The sequence below is a fragment of the Symphalangus syndactylus genome, chromosome 1 (assembly GCF_028878055.3).
Source record: "Symphalangus syndactylus isolate Jambi chromosome 1, NHGRI_mSymSyn1-v2.1_pri, whole genome shotgun sequence".
Taxonomy (NCBI): Eukaryota; Metazoa; Chordata; class Mammalia; order Primates; family Hylobatidae; genus Symphalangus; species Symphalangus syndactylus.
In genome coordinates, this window is record NC_072423.2 from 78,224,150 (window position 1) to 78,242,305 (window position 18,156).

Below are 18,156 nucleotides of genomic sequence, written 5' to 3' on the forward strand. Positions count from 1 at the left end.
CCCTGAAATGCCTGGCCCTACCCTGGTCTTGCACTGCTCGGCCCTTCCCCTGATTCTGGCCCTGTCACTGTCCTAGCCCCAGCCCTGTCGCTGGTCTTGCCATGGCCCAGACCCTTCCATGGCCCTGCCCTGACCCTGTTCTGGACCCTGGTTGTGCCGTGAACCTGCACTGTCCTTGCTCGTGTTTTGCTCCTGCCCCGAACCTGGTCCTGCCCTTGCCATGGCCATGGCCCTGCCCTGGCCATTCCCTGGCCCTGCCCCGGTATTGGCAATGTTCTGGCCCTGCCCTGGCTCCTAACTGCTGTGGTTTTCCCTTGGCCCTGTGCTACCCTGGCCCTGCCTCTGCCTTGGCTCTGCTCTGGGCAAGGCCTTGGCCTTCAGCCTGGCCCCGCCTGGACCTGCCCTTCCATTACCTGGCTTGTCCTGGTCCTGCCCTGCCCTGCCCAGGACCTTCCCTGAACCTGCACTGGCCCTGCCTTGGCTCTGGCCCCGTCTCTTGTCGTGACCCTGGTCCTGCCAATGGTCATGGTCCTGGTCCTGTTCTGGCCCTGAGCTGGCGTTGGACGTGTCCTGGCCCTGATTTGTCCTGGCCCTGCCTTGGCCCATTCCTGCCCTGGCTGCACCATGGCCCTGCCTGTTCTGCCCTCTCCTGGTGCTGACCTTGCCCTGCCATGGCCATTGGTACCGTTGCCCTGCTTTATCCTGCCCTCGTTGTGCCCTGGCCATGCCTGGCGCTGGCCCCTCCCTGGACCCGCCCTGGCCCTGCCTTGGCTTTTGCCCTGCCCTTATGGCCTGGTTCTGGCCCTGTCAAGGACCTGCCCTGACTCTGCCATGGCCCTGGTCCTGGCCCTGCTCTGCCGTGGTCCTGGCCCTGACCCAGACCCTTTCTTGGCTCTGTCCTGGCCCTGGCCTTTTCCTGGCCCTGAGCTGGCACCGGTCTGCCCCTGGTTTTGGCACCACCCTGCCCTGCCGTGCTCTGGCTGTGTCATCACCCTGCCCTGGCCCTGTCCTTGCCCTGCTCTGTCTTTGACCCTGCCCTGGCCCTACCTTAGCCCTCACCCTAGTTTTGTCTGGGCCTTGTCTTGGGCCTGGCCATAGCACAGACCTGGCTGTGGCCCTGGCCCTACCATGGCTCTGCCCTTACCATGGCCCTGCCCCAGACCCTGGCCCTGCCAGGTACCTGTCCTGACCCTGCTCTGGGCCTAGCTTTTTTCCTGGTCCTTAGATGACCCTGGCCCTGCCCTTGCCCTTCCCCTTTTCCTGGCACTGGCCTTGGACATGACCGTGGTCCTAACCCTGGGCCTGCCCTGGAGCTGCCACTGTCTTGGCCCTGCCTTGGCCTTACACTTACCCTGCTCCCGGCTCTGGCCTTGCCCCCGGCCCTAGATGTGCCCTGGTTGGCCCTGCCCTGCCTTCCCCCTGTGCTACCCTGGGTCTGCTGTACCCTCCCCTGCCCTGAGTTTGGCCCTGCCCTGACTCCGCCTTGGCCTTCACACTGGCCCTAGCACAGACCTGGCCCTAGCCCTGGCCTTGGCCTGGCATTGACCCCTGCTCCTGACCTTGATCCTGCCATGGCCCTGGCCCTGGCCCTGTCTTGGCCCTGGCCCTGAACTGGTTCTACCCTAACCCTGACAGATTACATTAGAATATTATTTAAAATTTTTATTTTAGATTTTTAAGATAACTATAGTAGTAATAATATGTCATATGCTATTTATAATAGTAATGGTATCTGTAGTAGTTAATAATCACTAAAATTTTAACCAGTACTTTCTTTGCTCCTGGTACTGTTCTAAGAGTATAGCTGTATAAATTTGTATATATGTGAGGCATTAATTCTCACAATAACTCTATAGGCTAGGTACTTACAGCATCCCCACTTCCAAATGTAAGAAACAGGCATAAAGAGGTTAAATATTTGGCCTGGTGCAGTGGCTCACACCTGTAATCCTAGCACTTTGGGAGGCCAAGGCTGTCGCATCTCTTGAGCTCAGGAGTTCGGGACCAGCCTGGGCAACATTGTGAAACCCTGTCTCTACTAAAAATGCACAAAAATAGGTGATTGATTTGTTTACATTCCTTATAGGATTCTGGTTATAAAACATTGGTCAGATACACAAGTTTGCACACACTTTCTTCCATTCCGTAGCTTGTCTGTTCAGTTGTTTGGTGATGGCTTTTGCTCTGAATCAGCTCTTTCAGAAGTTTATTAGATCCCACTTGTTAAGCCCTATTGTTTTGGCGTTGCTGTTGGGAAACTCAGCCTTATCAATTCTTTGCCCAAGCCCATGTCAAAAATGGTATTTCTCAGGTTTTCTTGTAGGATTTTTATAGCTCAAGGCCTTCCATTGGCATCCTTCATTTGCCTTGAGTTGATTTTTGTATAGGGTGAAGGTAAGGGCCCAGGGATATTCCTTTGCACATGGCTGTGCACTTTCCCATCACCATTGATTCGATAGAGAGTCCTTTCCGCATGGCTTATCTTCCTGGATGTTATCAAAGATCAGGTGGTTTTTGGTGCATGGGTGTACTTGTGAGTTCTCTTTTCTGTTCCAGTGGTCTGTGTGGTGGAAACGGGTCCCTAGCTTTTCCCTGACATTGGAAATTGGGGAGCGTGATGCATGCGATGGAGTCTGGATGTCTTAGGATTGCTTTGGAAATTTAGGAAATTTCATGGTCTCATGTGAGTTTTACCATTGCTTATTCATATTTCTTAAATCACATTTGACAAATAGTAAATGATTACACTGCGAGGGTAGATTGGGACATGTTGGTCCACGCGTACACTGTGGAATGATGACATCATGCTATTGAGTGTCTCCATGACCTCATACCACTGTGAAAATTTCTTTGTGGAGGCCGGGCACAGTGGCTCACGCCTGTAATCCCAGCACTTTGGGAGGCCGAGGCAGGCAGATCACGAGGTCAGGAGTTTGAGACCAGCCTGACCAACATGGTGAAACCCCATCTCTACTAAAAATACAAAAATTAGCCAGGTGTGGTGATGCATGCCTGTAATCCCAGCTACTCAGGAGGCTGAGGCAGCAGAATAATTTGAACCTGGGAGGCGAAGTTTGTAGTGAGCCAAGATTGGCCACTGCACTCCAGCCTGGGTGACTGAGCAAGACTCCGTCTCAAGAAAGAAAAAGAAAAAGAAAAAGAAAATTTCTTTGTGACGAGAACATTCTGAATCCTCCTTTTCAAGCTTTTTGGAACGAGGTGCGATGGTGCCATGAACCGTCATCAATCTGCTGTGGAATAGAAGAGCGGAATTCCTCCCTGTCATCTGAATGTTACTTTGTACCTGTTTCCAGTCCCTGCTCAAGTCTTCTCTTCCGCCCCCCATCTCTGGTAACCAGAGCTGGGGCTGTGCTTTCCTGCCCGGTGGAGCTTTGGCTGATGGAAAGGTCTGTCTAGGGACAGGGGGCAGGGTGGAGAAGGAGGCTCCAGGAGGCCCCTGCCCCTGTGCGCAGGCAGAGCAGGCTGTGTTCCAGGAGCCCGGCCTGATTGAAGAACACAGGTGGATTGGTGAGAGCACGAGGGGTTGGGGAAATGCCTGGCTTTTTTTTTTCCAAAGTTGGGAATGAGGGGTCCTCCCCTTCCCATGAGGAACCTTTATTTGTCCCAACTGAGGAGTGGGTGTGGGGTGTTAAATTTAAGATTTGAAATAGGTTGGGATGCCGTACAGGGGGGTCCGGGAAGCGGCCTGGGGCCAGGCAGCAGGTCAGTGCACCTGAAGCTGGGGGTGCCCATGGCAGAGCCCTCCTGGTGGGTCAGGGGGTGGGCCAGCTTCTCTGCCTCCTGCTCCACTGATTGGCTCCCGTACCCCGTGTCTTCCTTCATCTCTGCTGTGCTGGGCAGCTTGTCTCAGGTCTCTGGACCCCTCAGCAGCCTCACTCCCTCCTTTAGGCCAATGCCAGACAGCGCCTCCAGCAGACCTGCCAGGTCCTCGCCAGCCAGCTCATAGCTGTGCAGGAGTCTGTCACTGGGTGAGGCCGTCTGTGGGTACATGTCCACCAGGCTGTGCAGCCCCAGCTGCTCTGCCAGCTCTGCCCAGCTGCCCTGGGCTTCTGGCCTGTCTAGCAGCTGCTCCAGGTTCTGCAGGGCTGTGTCACCAAGTGACAGCCCTGGCCCTGCAGGACTGGGTGGGGTCAGGGGCAGCTAGCTCCATGGTGTTCAGAGTGGCATTTAGCAGCAAGGTCTTCACCTTGGTGCTGTGGATAAGGTTGAGGCATGTGGCCCTGGAAGCTGCTTTGGGTGTCCTTCTCAGGCCCCTCTGAGTCCGAGTCGTTATCAGAGGTAGGGGGTGAGGGCAGTGGGCACAGGGGCTCCTCGTTCTCAGCATAGATGTCAGCACTAGCCTTCAGAAGGAGGGTGAGGGTTGGGGACTCCAGTCCAGCTGCCAGGTGCAGGGATGTGTTTCCCACAAAGGTGTGAGCATTCCCATTGGCCCGAAGCTTGGTGACCAGATGGGTGACCAACCCCGGCTCCTCCATCTCTGTGGCTAGATGCAAGGCTGTTTGGCCCCCCTGCCGCTCTGTGGCCTCCACTTCAGCCCCGCTGTCCACCAGCAGATCCAGGCACTCGGGGCTTTGGGCTCGGGCCGCCAGGTGTACTGCAAAGTCAGGCATGTGCAACAGCCGACGCACAGCGGGAGCTGCGCTCCAAAGCAGTGCATGCAGCAGCTCAGAGGCATTAGTGCCTGCCTGCAGTGCCAGGTGCATGGCTGAGTCTCCATGCCGATCAGCAGTGCTGGGTCTGCACCCACCTGAAGCAGAAAGCTCACCACCCTCATCTGCCTGGTGATCATTGCCAGGTGCAGGGGTGTCTGGTGCAGGTGGTTGGTGAGGTTGACGATGCCAAGGTGCTTGGTGTGGTAGATGACATGGGCTATGTGTTTGATGACCCTAGTCGGCCCATGGATGATGGACAGGTGTAGTGGCATGTCTCTGTTCTTGTCCTGCGCCAGCAGGTGGCATTGTCCCGCCAGCAGTGCGCGGGCGTCCGTGGTGACACCATAGTTGAGTAGGGCCCGGGCACTGCGCTGTGCCGTGCCACACCAGGCCGAAGAGCGTTGTACTCTTGGGCTCACTGCAGCATCTCCGGGGCCTGCGGCTGGCACTGGGGAGGGGTCCTGGAAGGGGCTAGGGCTATGGCCATGCAGGGCCAAGGCTAGGGCTAGGGCCAGGTCCGCACTAGGGCCAGTGTGAGGGCCAAAGCAGGATCAGGGCAGAGCCAAAGGCAGGGCAGGGCAGGGCAGGGTAGAACAGGCCCAGGGTAGCACAGGGCGAAGGAAGGGCAGGACCAACCAAGGCAGATCTGTGGCTCTGCAGCTTCCTCCTCGGAGTCCTTGCCAGGCACCGAAAGCCTGGCTTTTTTTTTTTTTTTTTTTTTTCAGACGGAGTCTCGCTTTGTCGCCCAGGCTGGAGTGCAGTGGCGTGATCTCGGTTCACTGCAAGCTTCGCCTCCCAGGTTCACGCCATTCTCCTGCCTCAGCCTCCCAAGTAGCTGGGACTACAGGCGCCCGCCACCATGCCCCTAATTTTTTGTATTTTTAGTAGAGACGGGGTTTCACCGTGTTAGCCAAGATGGTCTGGATTTTCTGACCTCGTGATCCGCCTGCCTCGGCCTCCCAAAGTGCTGGAATCACAGGCGTGAGCCACCCAGCAGGCGGCGCTCGCGAGAGTGCGCGGCTCCCGCGAAGGGCCTCGTGGGCAGGCTGAGGTGCGCATGTGCCCTGGTGCCTAACGGTTTTGGGGTGGGGGGGCGTCACCAGCAGGTAGCGCCCGTGAGTGGAGGGCGCCAGGCTCAGGGCTGTTTCTCCGCGGATGGCCTCGTGGGCCGGCTGAGATGCGCATGCGCGCGGGTGCCTAACGGCTCTGCTGGGCTAGGTGCTCCTCCGAGCGGCTGGAGACTGGAGTGTCCCTGACGGAGGTTGCGGCTGGACCTGGTTACGTGCTGGTGCTGTGCTCCAGAGCGGCAGAAAACGAGTGGGAGCTGAGGTGTCTTGAAGCCGTCCCTCAGCCTGGGAGAAGATCTTTGGCTTCAGGATGGGGGTCAGGGAGTCGTTCCTGGGGGCCTGCAGGAGACGCATGGCTACCTGGAGGGAGAATCGTGGCAAGGATGGCTTCTCAAATCCTGGGTACCGAGTCCGGCAGAAGGATCTGGGCATGATCCACAAAGCTGCCATCGCAGGTGACCTGAACAAGGTGATGGAGAGCATCTTGCTCAGGCTGAATGACGTGAACGACAGGGACAAGAAGAACAGGTAAGGGGAACAGGAAGCCGGCGCTGGGGGCTGTGGAAGGAGGCCTGGGGATATGGGAGAAGCCCCTGTTCCTGGTTTCGGGATGGGGGAGATACGGTGCGGGGTGAAGGCATGGGTGAGGTGGAAGTCAGGTGAGGGTGGGTGGGGTGGGGGACTGGTGGGGGGTGGCTGGGGGGCATTGGACGTGATGGGGGACTGTGGTGGGGGTAGAGTTGGGTGGGGGACTGTGGTGGGGAGTGGAGTGAGGGTTGGATGGGGCGGGGGACTGGTGGGGGGTGGGATGGGGTTGGGGACTGTGGTGGGGAGTGGCTGGGGGGCGTTGGATGTTGGGGGGACTGTGGGGGTAGAGTTGGGTGGGGGACTGTGTTAGGAAGTGGAGTTGGGTGGGGGTTGGATGGGGTGGAGGACTGGTGGGGGGTGGGATGGGGTGGGGGACTGTGGTGGGGAGTGGCTGGGGGGCGTTGGATGTTGGGGGGACGGTGGTGGGGGTAGAGTTGGGTGGGGGACTGTGTTAGGAAGTGGAGTTGGGTGGGGGTTGGATGGGGTGGAGGACTGGTGTGGGGGTGGGTGGGGTGGGGGACTGTGGTGGGGGGTAGAGTTGGGTGAGGGACTGTGGTGGGGAGTCGATTGGAGGTGAGGGTTGGATGGGGTGGGGGTTGGATGGAGTGAGGGGACTGGTGGGGGCTAGAGTTGGGTAGGATGTGGGTAGGATGCAAGGGTGGGTGTGGGGGTGGGGTGAGTGCTGTCACCAAGGGCACTGGGCTTTCTACTCTGGCAGGCTCAGCAGCACCTGGGATGTGGAAACCTTGCCTTTCTTCACAAAAAAAGTAACTATTTGTTCTGAAGGCAGAGGGATAACATACTATTTGATGTTTACAATTACATGCGTCGTTGTATGTTTTGGGACTGTGCACTACAATTGCCTAAAACGACGTCTCACACTCATAGGACTGCTCTACATTTGGCGTGTGCCCATCGCCGTCCGGGAGTGGTAGCTGACTTGGTGGCCAGAAAATGCCAGCTTAACCTCACTGACAGTAAAAACAGGACAGCTCTGATCAAGGTATATGGTAGTCAACTCTTTCAGCATGGGATGGATTTAATTTAAATTCACAGAATAAACTTGAAATGTAACTAGTTGGTGAATCCTGTGGAAGATTTCCTAGAATTTACAGTCTATTTCTTGGTCTAATACTGACAGGCTGTACAATGTCAAGAAGAAGTTTGTGCATCCATCCTGCTGGAACATGGTGCCGACCCAAATGTTAGAGATATGTACGGCAACACTGCTCTGCACTATGCCATTGATAATGAGAATATATCAATGGCAGGGAAACTGCTTGCATATGGTGCAGATATTGAAGCAAGAAGCCAGGTATGATCAACCAATGTTCTTTTCAAAATATTTCAAGTATATTTGTTTTACCATTGACATATGATTTTTTTTAGTAAAACATCTGAAACTAGAAGGAAATAATTACATGCAAATATTTGCTTTACATACAACTATTTAAAAACACATTCATAACAAATATGAAAACACGAGGTCTGTAGTCTAAATGTGTCCCATAGATTTAGTTTAGTTTACCTCCATAAGTTGTGTCAACATGTAAAATTTAGGAAACTCATACACATGTCTAGATTTCGGGCTTCTCTTAAAGGATCACATCTGGATTCCCTTGAGCTCATATCACTGTTCAGTATGCTGTGCAGCGGTTATTCCTTTATGTGAGGCATATGTGCTCCAGTCGGCTACTGTGCCTTCCAGACACCCTAGGAGGGGTATCTATCTGAAAGGGAAGGAGCAGCATGTGGGCAAGCACAGTGGAGTGAGAAGGAAGGGATTGCTTTTTATTTACTTTCTGCTTCATGTTTAAGTTCATAGGCTCTTAACATAAGGTTTTCAGTTCAGTTGGGAAGTATGTAATTTTGTGAATTATAAATTGTTTTTGCTGTTTTGCAGGGTGAACATACATCACTTTTGCTCGCTGTAAATAGGAAAAAAGAGCAAATGGTGGCATTTTTGTTGAAGAAAAAACCAGATTTAACTGCAATAGATAATTTTGGAAGGTACAATAGTTCTTTTTTTGTTCATTTTTAAACCTGAGTGGTGTTCTAGAGTGGTAACAGTCACTTGTCAGAAATATTAAATTGATAAGAGTAACTTATTATTATTGGGATAGAGAGAAATACCAGCACAAGTCATCAGGTAGAAAAACAATTATTTGGACTGGGCAACATAAAAAATAGTGTATTGCAGGATTTGTCTTCTCTTATTATATTGACTGATGTTTGTTGATGGATGAGATGATACTTTGAGTCATATGATTTTATATTAACTAAAGGGATTTCATATTGGTTTTACTTGTTTTAAAAGTGTAGACTTCAGCTTTTAGTTTACTTTGTGACTCAATATTGAAATTTCTTAACTCTTTTATAGTAGTTTCAACCTCTGCTTCTTACATGCTTTTCCTTTAAAAATACTATGTTAAAGATAAATTCGAGTTGAAAATCATTTTGTCTCTCGGATGACTCTTTGCTTTAGCTTGCTTTCTCTCAAAAATATTAATGTTAGGTTATTCCTAAGTGACTATTAATTGCTATTGCCAGATACTGTGGGTTCATTGGGTTTTTTCTTCTTTTTACTTCTAGTGTATTTTGAGGTTATTTTTAATTAGTATGGGCAGAGAGAAAAAGATAGCTTCAACTGGGTAAACTTTTCTTTTAATGACTACAAGCCATGGGTGAAAATGAGAAAAAAGAGACAGGCTATAGATTCACACAAGACTGGGTTTAATTCTTAGCTTTTCTGCTTACTAGATGTGTGACCTTGGGAACATTACTTATCACCAAGTGTTTTCCTTTATGAAAAAAGAGGATAATAATATATCCTTCAAGGATGGTTGTGTATAAGTAATATATGTATATATGGCATTTAATCCAGTGCCTCGCACATGATTATCAGCATTATTAACTGAAACTACTGTGGCTATTATTAGCATTATTATTATTGTTTTAAACCTGCAGATAGCTCTTATTGACCCCACGCTCATTTTGAATTACAATATATTATATTGGACTAGGGAAGAAATGGATAATTTTTCACTTAAATTTTTAGCTACTTTAGATAAGTGACCTGAGCATAGCATTCTGCCCATCAAAGACTTTACTTTAGCAACTTCTGCTATGTCATATCCCAGTGGGACAAGAGGCTTCCTTGTTGTTCCTTCTGTTTGGCTTTGGTGGCAATTTACAAAGATGAACCCTTGAGCACCCAAGATGTTTGTGTTTATTAGTACATATAATTGGTTAATTCTGCATGGACAGGCATATTAAATTGGTAAAGTTTATAAATTTAGCTTTTAACATAACTTTGCTAAAGTTCCTAAGCATGAAATTATCTCTCTTATTTTAGAACAGCCCTCATACTTGCTGCTCGTAATGGATCAACAAGTATAGTCTACCAGCTTCTTCAGCACAATATTGATGTCTTTTGCCAAGATATATCTGGATGGACTGCAGAAGACTATGCTGTTGCTTCTAAATTTCAAGCGTAAGTGTTTAAAAGGCTAGTGAACACTAAATTGAGGTTTAAAGTAATTGCAACCATTGCATGTTATACATCATGTGAGATCTCATAGTTTGGTTCAGGTAGTTTTGGAGTGGCAGTGAGTTAGTCCACTTCATCAGCCAGAAATCAAGCATAAGACTAGACAAGTTATAAGTAGCAATGAGTGTAGGATTCTTTAACTCAAGACTCTTAAGACTTTTATGCTTAGGGATTCTAATGTTTTCCATTTCATTCCAAGTATAACCCCTACGCATGGGATAAAATGATTTTTATAATTAGTTATGAGTCTTGAAGTGTCCAGTGTATCAGAAAATGTTGGACTATCTCCTGGGAGCTATCTCCTATACCCTCCACCTTGAATTTTTCAAGAACCTAAGAGGTTCCCTAAGTCTGAGGAAGACAATCATGTTTTACAAGTCAGTGGGGGGTGGCGGGGGGGGAAGGACATTCTGATTATTTTGTTCTTTCTATGGATTCTGTTACTGCTTTTTGCCATTGAAACTGCTCCTGCAGTCTGGCAAAGATTGACCTTTGCCACCAGGATGCCCCTTCTGATTCAGATCCTCAGTCTTTATAGTAATCTATACATGGGCTTCCAAGTCACATCTTATAGTTCACCTGAATATGCTTATATGCCCAGCTGTTGTTTCCAAAGCACCAGTACCCTGCTCTGGCTGCTGGACATCCTACCTTTACCCACACACGTAGTGAGCAAATTTACCCTTCCCTCCATACTCAAAACTTCATGTGGAGCCCACATCTTAGCCTGGAATCCTAGACCTTCATGGTAAGTTATTCTGTGAGTCCCTTGTTTGTCTTCTCTCTAGCAAATATTAGTTGGGATAGTTCTAAGCTGTTAGAGATGTTCAGATAGTGTTGCAGGAAGATATCAAAGTTTTTTCTTCTTTGTTACCAGATTTTTACCCCAAGCCCCTTTATATCTTATGTAGCAGCTTTTCTTAGATAGAGGAAGGTCTCATGTTATCCGCAGTGGGCACCAACTTGTGGTTGGCCCCTTGAGTGATCTGTTTTCCATAATAATAAAAATCTCCCAGCCCTCTTGCTTCTCTACCTGAAGTTTTTAAAATGTCTTCAAATATTACGTCATAGGAAGTCATTATTCAGAATTATCTCAGTCTCAAGTAGGTGAGTTGGACTGAACAGAGCCAAGCTTCATCCATGACTGATCAGCATCCATTTATAAAAGTAGGGCTTTGTGCTTGCTTCGCAGCACATATTCTAAAGTTGGACCAATACAGAGAAAATTAGCATGGCCCCTGCATAAGCATGACACACTAATCTGTGAAGCAGTCCATATTTTACACAGTTACAAGAAGGCCATTTGACTAGTTTGCTGACAAGTTCCCAGAAAACAGTGTGAGTCAAAGCAAAACAGGTGCTAGCCAATAATGAAATTACGCATTTTCATTACAAAAACATTGGGGTAAGGTAATCTATGAAACGAGAATGGAGCTGAGTAACTCGTGGTGTGTTGTGTGCAAATATATTGTTAGTATGTATCTCAGAAATGAGAGAATAACCACTTGCATCTCCTTCATGACACTTCAAAAATATGAGGGTTTTTGTCTTCCACGTCAGTTGGAGATGACCATGGAGAGGAAGCATCATTCTAACAAAGATCTGCTGGTTCAGAGTTAGAGTCTATAGAGGAAAAATAGTAGTAGTCCAAGCCAGGTCTTGACATCTGTTAGCTTTCTGCCTTTGGTGTGATTGATGACATAAGTAACAATGGATAATCATGTTATCTATTTTAATGAGACAATCTATTTATCAATTTAGTTACAAACTGTGAAATAGTTGAGATGTCCTGAATCATAAGCTACAAATAATAGAACAAGTAACAAGCAAAATTAGGACTTAACATTTTCAAAAGATCATAACATTTTAATATTAGAACATATGGGAAAATACACATTGGGTTTCATCTGGGATTCCAAAATAATTTCAGCAAAAAAGTTCAAGAACAAATTATTCCATCGCTTTACTATTTCTCTGAGCACATTAAAATGTGGTTTCATTAAACGTTTATAACAACCTAGTGAATAAGGTAGTAAAACCTTCATTCTTTAGAAGAAGACATTGAGCCTAAGAGAAGCAACTTGTTCAAGAACAAATACCCGTTGGTCCTATTATGAGTCAGATCATTTTCCATTATGTCAACTTCACATGAGTTAATTTACTGAGTTATACTGTCTTCACTTCATACTTTTTTCTTCTTTAATTAGAAGCTTAATAAGAGTTTTGTAGAGCTTACAAACTAAAAGTGTGTAATTAAAGTTCTGATATTGTTTGATATACTCTTAAGAATTTAATGTATTTGGTAAAGTTTTTCATATCAGTATTAAAATGGTAATTGTATTTACTGCATTTTGATACATAGCATTCGTGGACTAATTTCTGAATATAAAGCAAACAAGAGACGTAAAAGTCTTCAAAATAGCGATCCAGGTATGACTTCTGATAGTGAATTCCTCTCGATGGTCCTGTCATAGACAAAAAAGTAAGAGGAAGGAAGTTTTGATCACAAAACAGCAGTTTAAAAAAACCACTGTAAATTGAATGTATATTTTTTAATTACTTTCTTAGTAATCTAGATTTCAGAATTATTTAAAAAGTTACTTGTAGGCAATTTATAATCTCAAGCAGTATTATCTGAAAAAAATTCATTATCATAGTTTCTGAAATTCTAGATGATATTTTTGTGTAAATAAGAAAAAAGATTAAGTTAGTATGTGGTATGTTTTCTTTCTAGTCACCATATGATGAATTAGACTTGTTATAAAATTGGATATTTTAATTTATAAAATAAATGCTTTGCATTTAGTAAATACATATTACAGCTGAGCCTTGAGCAGTGTGGGATTTAGGGGTACCAGTCCCCCATTCAGTTTGAAATCTGTGTATAACTTTGGACTCCCCCCTAAAACTTAACTACTCATGGCTTACTGTTGACTAGAAACCTTACTGATTATACAGTTAATTAAGACATATTAGTTATATGTATTACATACTATACTGTTACTACAATAAAGTAAGCTAGAGGAAAAGAAACTTATAAAGAAAATCATAATGAAGAAAGAATATATTTTTATTCAGTGGAAAGTGGATCATCATAAAGCTTTTCATCCTCAGAGTCTTCAAGTTGGCTAGGCTGAGGAGGAGTAGGAGGTGGAGGGAGATTGATCTTGCCATCTCAGGTGGCAAAGGCAGAAGAAAGTCTGCAGATAAGTAGACCCTTGCAGTTCAAACCTGTGTTGTTCAGAGATCAACTCTGACATAGGGATTTGTGTCACTCAAAAAGTAACTGTCTTTAAAGTAAGAATTTCAATGAGACCTTTCTGGTAGCATGAATAAACATCAATAAGAACTGTACCAATACTAACAGGATGTTATTTTTTAAAGATAACTACTGGGTAGAGAAGTCAGAAAATAAATTCCTTATTGAGAAGCACAGGCCATGTTACCTATTCTTATACCAAGAATGTCTCACTAGTATTGACTTAATTCCCTCCAAGTGGAAATAAAATGAGATATATTTACTTCGTTAGCGTGAGATTTGTTCTATCTGCTAGTTAATTGTCATGATAACATCAATTTTGTTAGAAGAAGACAGTCTGTTACCATTAGCTAAAAGATTATTATAATAATAATCGAATAGCCCAACTCTAGGCTCAGCACATTATAGTAAAAGTACAGCAACCATTACCAGAACAGACCAGTGGCTGCCTCTTTGAGGTAGGACACATGCTCTGCCACACAGCCCCACAACTTAAAAATACGTGTAGGATAATGGTATAATTAAGTATGATGTGTTTCATTAAAGATATGCCACAGCACTCTCACATAAGTTTTGACATTTATCCTCTCAGGATCATGATTTGCTATTCTTACTGAAAAACACTTTTTTTTTTGCAAGCCATTGGGTTCGTTTTGGAATATGTGTACTTTTCTTTTTTTAATTATACAACATTTTATTTAAAAACAATTCATAGAATACATTTTCACATTAGAGATTCCCATAGTGGGAAAATAACAATGTATTACTTATAGTTTCATATTCATGGACAGATTGTTTCAGAACAAGTAAAACACATTTGAGAATTGAGTCTCAGTTTAGAATTTGTAATATTTTGATAGGTCTACAAGGGGAACCTTGCCCTTAAATGGAACTTCTCTATATTCAGAAGCACTCCAAGCTTTTCTTCCTAAGATTTAGAAATTCATAATGTGAGATATCAGCATTTCCTAATTTTAAAATTTCCCTAGTATATGTAACCATCAGTTGGTGGTATCTACTGAATAGAGAGGGAAGGTTTCAAAAATTGAACACTCTGCGACATTTTTATTCATGAATTAACAGTATTTCCCTTTGTCCATTATTCCCAGGGCAAAAACAGAAGTTTGATCATATATTAATAGTAATAAAGCTGAATTCTCTTTAAGAGATTGATAAAAGGCAAAAGCTCATATCATGTTTAGTTATACTGTGACTCTTATGAGAAGCTGGGAGGCAACCCCATTAACTCACTGCAATACAAAACTCAGTCTCACAATTTCTTAGTCATAATTCCTCTCAAACATTTTCCTCAAATATTAAATTTGGAAAACAGTCTTGTGATTAAGAGAAAAAGGCTGTCCACCAATGGATTTACCCTGTTATTTCTTCCTTATTGTGAGTTGAATGGCATGACAAAGCAGAGGCAACGAGGCATACATCAGTTCTTCAAAGTATTAAGTCAGAAAGGTCAGAGCTTCCACAGCGTGGCAACAGCTTTGCAGATGCCCGCGTCATGATAGTTGAAATAGCAAAGCCCAGCAAAGGTTAAAGCTGAAAGTGCCAGAATCTCTGCCTTGGGAGCTTTCTGCAAGGCATCCCCATGAACATAGTAACAACTCGTCCAAGGCCTCAGTAACTATGAAGAGTGAGGGTTGCAGCCAGGAGTGGAGTCGGTCACAGAGCCAAGGATTCAAATAAGCAGCTGGAAGCAGGCCCAGGAGCAAAACACTGAGGACCCTCTCACTAGTCCAGTGGAGAGACGCAACCTGGGAACCTGAATGGTGGCTCGGTGACAAGCCAATGTACTGCACTCCACACCATTCTGGGGTAGGTCGGTTCTGAAGTAATGCTGAGATATGAACAGGTCTGACCACTGGGGTTTGCAGCAACAGAGCTCGGCCTCCTTGGGCACCGCAAAGGGTACTCAGTCTCCAGAGAACCGCCATCTCATTCCTGAAGACTCAAGATCATCCACCAACCCCCACTTTCTATTTTAGTTATAGTCAGTTAAAATATAAACTCACTTTTGAAACCTTAACTGCATGTTTTATGAAACCTGTATTATATAAAACTGTTTATCTGGGGAAAGAGCCAGAATCAAAGCAGAGTTTACACAGGTGTTGAAAAATGAAATTTGTCAGAATAGTAGAGGAAAACATGTCAGATATAATGAACGGGGTGTATATGGATGAAGGTATAAGCAGTAACAGTCATATTGGAAGTTACTCATAATGAGAAGCAGGTTTAGTGTGTTATTATAAAGGTAATATTAGGAAGTAAAGAACAATATATAGTGTTAGTTAATCTGTTAATACTGGATTTTCAAATTTTGTTTTTCTGATGGTTTTGTTCATTTATGTTGGGTGGATTCATTTGTGAGCGAATCTTTGAGATGTTGGTCTATGGCTTGAATCTGGTGACATCTTGTGTCTTGCCAAGTAGTTTGTTGAAGTTTTGGAGAACTAGAAGTAATTCTTAAGAAGTAGATATATCGCTAAAGATTAAGCTTCATTAAAATTCTCAATTTATAAAAGAAAAATGTATGTTATTTTCTATTTTTATAAAGACTAAAGTTTTTATCTAATTGTTCTAAGTAGTTCATTTTAACTAAATATATGGATTTGTGAGCAGAACAAAACTTAGAAATGACATCAGAGGGAGAGCAAGAAAGGCTTGAAGGATGTGAAAGTAGCCAGCCACAGGTATGTAAAAATTTAATTTCAAATTTCTGGTTTTCTTTGGTAATGTAGCATAATCCAAATGAAACTACTTTTGGACTAGCCTTTTAGAATCAATTGAATATAATTTAATAGTTAATTTTAATAACATTTTAACTGTTTATAAAACTTAAAGTGTTCTAAGGATCTACAGTGATTTACAGCTAATATTAACCTCGGAACTGAGGCAAAAAGTTCCTGAATATTGTTTGCTGTTCCATTTTTATAACCTAATATAATAAAGAAGGTAATATCAAATATTGAATTATAATTTTAAGCAATAAAAATTATGAATAATTTAACAGTGATGGCTGCTGAGTTGGATTCCTGTTAAATAAGAAATCATTGCCAATGGTCCAAAATTTGCAGTTTTATATTACTGGTGACTAATACCAAGATTAAAAACGTATTCTCCATTGTGATCTCTTACTAATTTCAGTATCTATGTTCAGGGCAGAATGGGGTCATAAAATCAACCCAACTCTACCTATCAAGAGAATCAGACCTTGCAAAATGGCACTTTTGGTGTTCGGGTTCGAGCAAAAATGTTCCCAATTTATTTCAACATAGGATATCTGCAAATATTGTTAAATTTTTAAAATCAACTGTCATTTGTGCACCTGAAAATTTATTAGAACTTGACTTAAGCCTATAGTTTATATAGCTATATAACACTATCATATTACAGTATATAATTTGAATTAAAATGTAAGAATTTGCTTTTCTTTTGATTGGTGTTGATTTTGATTCCTAATAATTTAAAGTTTGCCTACTCACCAGTTAGTAATCTTTGGAAAAAACACTCAAATGTGCACTTTGGGTATCACTATTTCCAGTACAGTGAGATAAAATCTTGTTAAGTGAAGATGCCTTTGTACTACTAAAAATAATCTCTTATTTTCATTTTCTGTAAATCTATCGCACAATGAATTAATGTTACTCCAAACACTGTCAAAGTAAAGTTTGATAGTTTGTGTTTTTCTTATATTTTAGGCTTATGCAAACTTTTTTTCACTTTTTGGTTACAAGACAGTAATTTGGGATTAGGTAAACATAGATTAAGAAATTTAACAGTTAAATTTTCATTTTTTCCATACTTCATTATTTAAAGACAAAGTTATCCTTAAAACATATACCCTGACAGAAAAGACATCTGACAAACAACACTCATAATCTTCCACTTTCACATCTGCAAAAAATGTCTCAACAAACAGAAGTGAACAAGTATTGTAATAGCATATATCTGTATATACAAGACTCCCTTATGTGCAAAAGTATGAGGAAAATGTGGATCAAACAAGACAAATGAGGTGAAAAAACTTTAAAACTCATCAAAATTGAGTTAAGGCAGAATTTGAGTGAAATTTGTGAAGAATACAAAACTGCTGCCTCATTTTTAGGAAGAGCCACTCCATGATAACTCTACAGGAATAGCAAACTTAAAGAAAATACCCTCAAATTTGACAAATAATGCACCTGATTGTCAGGAAAAGATGTATCTGGAGTGTTCATCTAATATGTATTCCTAATATTTCCTGTTTAAAAATAGTGCAGCCTCATAAATGTCTTTTGATCTCATTTATACTCTTGGTCTCCAGAATTTGCTTGCCAGTCATCTTCTGATTTTTATTTAAATGAAAATAAAGTATACTGTGAAAATAGTAACAAACCAGACACAGAACATGCTTTTAACATAGACCAGGAGAATTTTATAATGACACAAAAAGTACAAAAGCAAGGAACCCAGAAGTAGTTGCCATTGAAATAAAAGAAGACCAAGAGTGTTATAGGTACATGATGAAAAAATCACCAACATAACATTAATTGCAAATTGGACATCAGAAATGTGCCTCAGTTTAGTGATCCAACAAGCCTTTTAGATTTGTGGCTTACCTGCTCCAGAGAAATTAAGTATGTGAGAAAAAAAAAACCATAGTGTTTCTGTTGTTACAGACACTTAATAAGAATACAAAACCAATACAGAACTTGTTCCAGAAACCATTATATCATAATTACAGTACAAATAACTATAAAAGAATAGAACTTGGATTAGAAAATGTGCATGCTTCTCCACCACACAGTGACAGAGCATCAAAAGTACATCTAGAAGAATAGTTACAGCACAATATACAAAGACCTAAGAATGAGGCACGCATATTACAACTAGAGTTCCAGCCCTTGTGGCTGCTTTCATGGTCTGATGTTGAGTGCCTGCAGCTTTTCCAGGTGCACAGTATGAGCTGTCAGTGGATCTACCTTTTTGGGGTCTGGAAGATGGTTGCTCTCTTCTCACAGCTCTTCT

At 43.8% G+C, this 18,156-nt stretch overlaps 1 protein-coding gene, 1 non-coding gene and 2 pseudogenes across 7 annotated transcripts in view; 2 read left to right on the forward strand and 2 right to left on the reverse strand.

Annotated features, from left to right (window-relative positions):
* Nucleotides 1-3,641: 3,641 nt before the first annotated feature.
* LOC129488352 (nuclear factor NF-kappa-B p100 subunit-like) lies at nt 3,642-5,858 on the reverse strand (annotated as a pseudogene).
* Nucleotides 5,802-18,156, forward strand: part of LOC129460667 (ankyrin repeat domain-containing protein 62) — a 94,543-nt gene continuing 82,188 nt past the window's right edge. For all 6 annotated transcript variants that reach the window (XR_010121349.1, XR_010121351.1, XR_010121350.1 and 3 more), the window contains exons 1-7: nt 5,802-6,268; nt 7,217-7,331; nt 7,470-7,643; nt 8,232-8,338; nt 9,684-9,821; nt 12,241-12,308; nt 15,769-15,839. Coding sequence is in view for 2 of the 6 variants with exons in the window: in XM_063641381.1 (XP_063497451.1) it covers nt 6,051-6,268; nt 7,217-7,331; nt 7,470-7,643; nt 8,232-8,338; nt 9,684-9,821; nt 12,241-12,308; nt 15,769-15,839 (891 nt within the window). In the remaining 4 variants the exon portion in view is untranslated. The remainder of the gene's footprint in view (nt 6,269-7,216; nt 7,332-7,469; nt 7,644-8,231; nt 8,339-9,683; nt 9,822-12,240; nt 12,309-15,768; nt 15,840-18,156) is intronic.
* On the forward strand, nt 11,056-11,161 carry LOC129461175 (U6 spliceosomal RNA). The gene has a single exon (XR_010115229.1). It is a non-coding gene; the product is annotated as a U6 spliceosomal RNA (small nuclear RNA).
* On the reverse strand, nt 14,522-15,127 carry LOC129460682 (succinate dehydrogenase [ubiquinone] cytochrome b small subunit, mitochondrial-like; annotated as a pseudogene).